Consider the following 7,329-nt stretch of genomic DNA (forward strand, 5'->3'; position numbering starts at 1 on the left):
CCCCATGCCTGCTCTCCAGGAGCCCCATCTAGTAGGGCAGACAGTGCCCAAGCTGACACTGCAAAAAGGGTCTTGTGGATTGATTAGTACAGTGAGGGGTGTGAACAGGGTTGAGAGAGAAAGCAACTCGAGGAACAAGTAGATTGGATGGGGGAGGGCATCTCTAGGCTGAGACTGAGGGTGCATGAGGGCCAGCTAGCAGAGAGCCTGGGACAGAAAGAATGGGAATGGCCCCTGACCGGTTCCTCCCTCTGCAGGCTCGTGGAGGAGTTCATGCTCTTGGCCAACATGGCAGTGGCCCACAAAATCTATCGCGCCTTCCCGGAGAGGGCGCTGCTGCGCCGGCACCCCCCACCCCAAACCAAGATGCTCAATGACCTGGTGGAATTCTGTGACCAGATGGGGCTGCCCATGGACTTCACCTCCTCTGGGGCCCTCAATGTGAGTGCTGGGGCCTGGGAAGTCGGGGGAGGCAGGTAGAGGCCCTGTTTGTGGGGAAGAGGGTGTTGGTGGTGCATCAGCCTCTGCATCCCACCAGGGTCTGTTCCTCTTCAGCCAGGACTTCCCCTGCAAGGCCCTGGCCCTGGGCTGTGCTTCCCACCGGGACCAGGCAAGGGAAGTCACTTGAGGTTCAGCCATGGCAGGGGTCCTGTAGCCAGGCATGGGCTTGGCTTGGCCCAGAGGCCTTCAGTGGGGGCTGGGTCATTGGAAGCCATAGCATGCCTTTTATGGTAAGTGGTGTCAGGTGTTCCCTGCCTCGAGCTAAGCCTCATGGAGCTCAGAACTCCAGTGCCCAGCTCTGATCCCACTGGAGGGAGACTATTTCCACCTGTGCCCAAGCCTAGGGTGGGTGCAGAGGTGCCTTGGGTCAGACAGCTGGAAACAGTCTGTCCAGGCCAGCCAACTCCCAGTGAAAGGACTGATCTCCGAGCTGTTGCCCGTGAGGCAGGCCCAGTGTGGGTCACAGGCTGGGGGCTGCTGGCCCCTGTGCCCCACCCATGGCCATCTGAGCAGGGTTGGGCCCCTCAGCTAACCCTCCCTCCCTGGAGCCAGCTCTCAGATGCTCTGCGGGTGGCAGGGGTCTCAGACCCTCTCCCAAGCCTGACTGCATATCACATGGGTTTGCTTATAGAAAAGTCTGACCGAAATATTTGGAGATGACAAGTACTCACTGGCCCGGAAGGAGGTGCTCACCAGCATGTGCTCCCGGCCCATGCAGGTAAGGAGCGGCCTGTCCCCCATCCTCCCCTTCTCCCAGGAGCATCCGGGACTTCTGCACATGCAGAGGACTGGGTGGAAGGGTGGCGAAGAGGTCCCTAGGCAACACCTGGGACAGGTGAGCCCGGAGCTGAGCCTGATCTGCTGCCTCCGGCTTGGTCTTACATGCTTCACCTGCTCAGGGACAGGTTGACTGGAGCTGCTCGAGGGCCCAGTTTGAGCCCTGCTGACCCTTTGTGTGGCCTCTGGGGCTCTGTTCCCTGGCACAGGACAGGGACTCACCACAGGGCCTGCACCAAGCCTTCAGTGCCAATCCCTAGAGACCAGACCAGGTTGGGGAAAGGAATGGGGGTGGTCAGTCCTCGTGGCCAGATGGGGACCCTGGAGGGGAGAAGTGTTTCCCAGAGCAGCCTGAACAGAGGAGTGGTCAGCCCCCACTGCAACTTGTGGACTCCAGGGAGACAAGTCTCCTCTCACCAGCCCGGAGAAGAGGGGTCAGACCGGGGGCCTGTGTCTGCAGACAGGATGATGGGCTGGCAGCCTCTCAGTCCTCTGAGGCTGAGCTTCAAACCCTGGAAGCCCGAGCATCTTGGGAAGGAGCCAGCCCACTGGGCTGTCAGGCCATCAGGAGCTGTGGATGCTGATGGGGCTAGCTCTGGGCTGCAGCTCTTCTTGGGGGCAGTGACAAACCATTTTTCAGGGGCTCAGTTGCTCAGCACTATTCGTTCTTTTCACAAGAACCAGACTGCCCCATCTGGCCACAGGTGATTTACTTTCTGGCATCTTATAGGGCTGCCAGGGACGGAGCTGTCAGGGCCTGTTTAGGTCTAGCTGTCCTTATCCTGCCCCACACCAAGCACCTTAAAGCCCACATGGGGCGGGCGGGAAGGGAGGGCAGTGTACCTATGGCCACTGGACTCAACACTACTCTGCCCTCTAATTGCCCATAGGTCACAAGAACTCCCCGCCCCCTGGCTGTGCCATGCAGGGCCAGTGAGGCCCCCTTTCCCTGACCCTAGACGGCATCCACATCCAAAGTCAAACCAGCCCTGGAGCTCCATGGGAAGGAGCTCTTTCCTGAGTCACCCAGAGTCTGAAAAAGGCTGGACTTCCCCTGGCCTTTCCTCAGAGGCCTGCCTCTGCCTTGGGATCTGATGGCAGGGAGTGACCAGGCAGTCTAGAGTCCCTTTCTCCCAACCTAAAAACTGTGGCGGGACGGGGGACCAGGCAGGGGAGCAACAGTGAGCATGAAAGTCCTGAGCGAACTGCTGAAACAGGACACGAGGGCTGTTCCAGGGAGGGCTGGTCACTGTGGGAAAGCTACGGTCCCCACCCATCCCACCCTGCCAAGAGACACCTTTGCCAGCCAGGAAGGGAGCCACGGCCTTCTGTCCTCTTCACCCCAGCTCATCTGGGGAACTGGGCCACCTCGGAGAACAAACTGGCTCAGAGTAGAGGCAGCTCCCACCTCCCCCTGTGACTTGCCCCAGACATAACCCAGGAGGCAGCAGGAGCTGGAAAAGAAGCCGAATTGGGGAGCTGAGCAGGTCACCACCAGCTGCGCCCTGGGTTCCAGGGCCTTGTACACAGGAACCGGGGCTGGCTGACCATTTGGCTGAGTAAGCGCACGGAAGGGTGTGAGGGTGAGAGAGCGTGGCAAGCAGCCCGTGAGCAAGCAAGTGAACACACGGGGTGTGACTTTGGCTCCAATGAGGAACCCGCTCATTGGTTCCCAGGCAGCAGCATGTCCTTGTTTCCCAGCCCTGAGAGCTCAGGGATGCGGGGCCAGCAGCTTCTGGCCTGTGGCCAGGGCTCCCAGGACCACAGGACTGTTCCAGCCTGAGACTATTTGCAGGGCCCCAGAGCAATTCCTGTCCCTTCCTGTACCCCTGTCATAATCCCTGCCCTGCCCAAGGGCCTTTTGAACTCAGATCTGGGTCTTGGCCCCAGGCCAGATTATCAGGGACGAGAAGGGCTGAGGCTGGTGAACTGTTGCCTCCCTTGGCTGGTACACGGTGGAGCGTTGGGGGCAAAGGGTATGGAGCCCCTGACCCAGCCCTGCCCAGCTTGGCCAGGCTCTCAGACGGCCCCCTCCCACCTCCCCACCCCCCCAGATGGCACTGTACTTCTGCTCGGGGATGCTGCGGGACCAGGAGCAGTTCCGGCACTACGCCCTCAACGTGCCACTCTACACACACTTTACCTCGCCTATCCGCCGCTTTGCAGACGTCATGGTGCACCGTCTCCTGGCCGCTACACTCGGTAAGAGGCGCAGTTCGGAATGCAGGCCTGTGCCCAGCTAGCGGCTGCCCACCCCCTAAAGTGGGTGCCCAGAGGCCACACTGCTATGACTATGGAAGCTCCAGCAGCAGGGACTCTGGACCTGAAACTCTCCCTCTGTGAGTCCCTATAGGGGAAGCCACATTAGGGCTCATTAGAAACCCAAACAAAGGCCGCCCATCATTCTCAGTCTCTGGAGCTGGGCAGCAGTAGGCCTTCACTCTGCATGGGCCTCCCAGGCCCCACCTTGCCTGGTCCCAGGGTACCACACTCCCCATCACCCAGCCATGCCGTGCACATAGAGTACCGCACCCCCCTCCCCAATAGCAGGCCCCCAACCACCCTCTCTCCAGGCTACAGGGAGCTGCCAGATGTGGAGCCCAGTGTCCTGCAGAAGCAGGCCGACCACTGCAATGACCGCCGCATGGCATCGAAGCGCGTGCATGAGCTCAGCACCAGCCTCTTTTTTGCCATCCTGGTCAAGGTGAGGCCACCCTCCTGACACCTCCTCCCCTTCCGTCTGCCCCACCTCCCCTCCTGGCAGCTGCTCACAAGGGCCCTGGAGGAGCCCAGGGGCCTTCAGCAGCCAGGGTGGGCCCTGGGGGGATGCCACGTCCCGTGGCCAAGCTTTGGCTGGAGCCCTGTCCTGCCCTGCAGGAGAGTGGCCCCTTAGAGTCAGAAGCCATGGTGCTGGGTGTCCTGAACCAGGCCTTCGACGTGCTGGTACTACGCTACGGGGTGCACAAGCGCATCTACTGCAATGTGAGTATATGGGGGCATCCAGGCCACACTTAGGGACCTTCTGGGGAGGCAGAGGCCAACTACAGGGTGCAGACGCCCATCAACTGTGAAATGAGTGTGGGGGCTGTGCAGTTCCCCCCTCAGACACCGAGCCACATCCACTAAGCACACTTTGTTTTCCCCTGCCTGTCCCATTCCCTTCGCTGGGGTCTCCTTCATATTTTCCTAGCATCTGGGGGGTCGTGGACCAGGGACAGCCCTTAGTGGACACATAAGCATGGAGGATGGGAGCACAGCGAGGACCCTGCTGTCCCTGTCCTCACTGGGGATCCAAGCTGTGGTGGTGACTCTGCATCGCACCCTCGCTTAGATGTGGGCTATGCTGGCACACGGAGGTAGAGGGTATGGAGCCCCTGACCTTGGTCCCCCTCCAAGACCCAGCACCAAGCTCACTCATGGGCCTTGCCAAATACCCAACTGAGCCTGTCTGGGATGGGGGATCCAGGCCAGGGGTCAGGCTTCTTCTTCAAGGTCCCAGAAAACAGGTCCCTCCATAACCAGTACAGGATGGCAGGGTATACAGCCTTTGCGAGATTTCTTATAGGAACATGGGAGAAGAAAAGACCAGAACGAATATCCATTGCCACTCTGAAAGTGATGCCCTAGACAAAAGGAAGAGACCAGCCTTTGCTCTGGTGGCTATTTATTCCAGGCTCTTGGTGCCTGTCTAAGGCCACCTGACGGAGCTGTTTCAGCCTACCTTGTGGTTAACATCCAGAACACTTTGGGGTGTGCAGAGCCCAGCACATAGTGTAGAATAAACATGATATTAACATGGAGTAAAACAGAAGAGACAGAACAGAGACCAGCTGGAACCAATCAACGTTCTCGTCCTTAAGTCCTGACGTTGAGCAGGACAGAAGTTCAGATCTAGATCATCTCTGCAGACAACCCAGCCCTCAGTCTGTGCTAACACCCAGCGCCAGCAGGGGGCAGCAGCCCTCCAGCCTCCAGTGCTTGGTCCACCTTGGGCCCAGGTCCTGATGTGCCTGGACAAACCCACCACTTTCCCCGAATAACACACAGAGCCTAGGTACTGGCCTTGTCCTGCCCCAGCCGAAGATGGCCAGAGTGAGGATGAGGGTGGTACCCCCAGAAAGTCAAGCAGCCAGCTGCTGGGTGGGTGTCAGGGCAGGGAGCTCCCTTGAGGTCAGTCAGGACTTTGCAGGGTCAATGGTTAGGAGGCTGCATCCAGGCCCAGGTCCTGAGACCCAGCTGTGTGCACCCCCAGGCCCTGCCCCTGCGGTCCCACCACTTCCGGAGGGTGGGCAAGAAGCCGGTGCTGACACTTGTCTGGGATCCTGAGGACACGGAGCGGGAGCCAGTGCAGCAGGTCAGAACCCCCGGCTGGCGCCGCTTTCCCAGAGCACCACTGTGGCCCAGACCCCGCCCCCTCCCCCGCACCCAGGCTCCTGGTGGTGGGCACCAGTTCACCCACATCCCCTCCTAGCTTTCTGGTACCACCTTCCTCCCTTGGGGACACTCACTGTGAGGAGAGGCAGAGACAGGGGGAGGTTCCGCCTGTCTCTTTAGAACAGGGCCTTTAACTTTTGAGAATCTGATGAAAGCTATGGACCTCCTGCCCAAGAAATTCTGTATAACAAACAGTCTACCTAAACATGCTCCCTAGGCCAGCCCAGACCCCACCGTTTCCCTACCCTAGTGCTCACTGTGTGCCAGGGCCCAGGGCCTCAGTATTTGAGTGGGCTCGGCTCCCAGACTGGCAACAGAGGCCTAAAGAGGCAGAACAAGTGGTCTCAGGCACCCCGCTGACAGATGGTGGCAGAGCTAGGCTTGGTCCATGGGTCCCTGACCCCCCTGTCCCGTGGGCAGCCCCTCGAGACCCACCTGAGTCACCACCGGGCTCTGCTGTGCTGCAGGTCATCACCATCTTCACCCTGGTGGAGGTGGTGCTGCGGGCAGAGGCTGCCGCCCTCAAGTACAGCGCCATCCTGAAGCGGCCGGGCACCGAGGACCTCTTGGGCCTGCAGGACAAGGAGGAGTGTGACAGTGACCATGACCATGAGCAGGAGGACTGAAGCCACACCCTGGCACCACCCCACCAGCCTACCCCACCCACTGGCTTTTAGGAATAGGACCTTTTGACACCAAAGGGGATTTTTAATTTGGTTTTTAACATCTCAGGGTTTTGTTTTTATTTTTTCATTCTATTTTATTTTTGCAGCTCAGTTTTTAAATGAACTGGAGGGGAGAGGGTGGGGCTGGATGGGCCAGTGCTTATCAGAGCCGAGTGGTACCGTCCTCCTGGGAGGCCATCCCCCCTTCTGCCAGGCCACCCACTGCCTTCCCCTGCCCAGGAAACGGGGTTTTCAGCAAATCAGTGTCATGGAATAAAATCAGGTGTGAAGAGCAGCCTGGTGTATGGGGCATGGCTGGGAGGCCGGGACGGCAAGGTGCCCCTTGGGCCCAGGACCAGGGATCTGGCTCAGGCTCCACCCCTCACAGCTAAGCTGGGTCACCACCCTCTGGATCTGGAACCTTCCTGTCAGTTCCAGGATGATTCACGGAGCTGGCCACTTGGCAGATTGATGCCAGCGCCTCGTTCTGGCTGATTAGAAATGTCATTAGTATGCAAGGCACAAGCTCACCCATCCCTGCTGCTGATGGCTGTGTCCATCCCTGCCCCCTCCACTTCCACTCTGCCTGCCAGACCCCAGATGGGGCATCGGTTCTGTAACAACCCCTCCCCCTCTTCCCAGGCTAGAGCTCTGGCCCTGTTTCTACCCCTTGGTTCAAGCCGGTACCTTAGCACCTTCAGTCCCGATCTTGCACCCTGGCAGCACCGAGGGAGCCTGAGAACAAAGTGAGGGCTGGGCCTGTGGGACATGAGAGGAGGGGCCCTCAAACTGGCCTTCCCCACCAGGGAGCGGAAATGGGCTCCTGGTGGCCCAGCCTGGCCTAGTCACCTGACATCCACAGATGCCACCCACCATCTTCAGGGACGCGGGGACAGAGATGGCAGGCCCCTGGGCAGCACTCTGTCCCCGGCAGCCTGGCCACAGCCCCTGA

At 59.6% G+C, this 7,329-nt stretch overlaps 1 protein-coding gene across 2 annotated transcripts in view; it reads left to right on the top strand.

Moving 5' to 3' along the window:
* The window catches only part of DIS3L2 (DIS3 like 3'-5' exoribonuclease 2), a 325,776-nt gene extending 319,104 nt beyond the window's left edge, over positions 1-6,672 (top strand). For both annotated transcript variants that reach the window (XM_081096258.1, XM_081096259.1), the window contains exons 16-22: positions 258-441; positions 1,133-1,219; positions 3,333-3,480; positions 3,852-3,982; positions 4,156-4,260; positions 5,531-5,632; positions 6,180-6,672. In XM_081096258.1, the coding sequence (XP_080952384.1) occupies positions 258-441; positions 1,133-1,219; positions 3,333-3,480; positions 3,852-3,982; positions 4,156-4,260; positions 5,531-5,632; positions 6,180-6,338 (916 nt within the window). In that variant the 3' untranslated portion in view covers positions 6,339-6,672. The remainder of the gene's footprint in view (positions 1-257; positions 442-1,132; positions 1,220-3,332; positions 3,481-3,851; positions 3,983-4,155; positions 4,261-5,530; positions 5,633-6,179) is intronic.
* The last annotated feature ends 657 nt before the right edge of the window (positions 6,673-7,329 follow it).

Source organism: Myotis nattereri, assembly GCF_964212035.1.
Source record: "Myotis nattereri genome assembly, chromosome: 7".
NCBI lineage: Eukaryota > Metazoa > Chordata > Mammalia > Chiroptera > Vespertilionidae > Myotis > Myotis nattereri.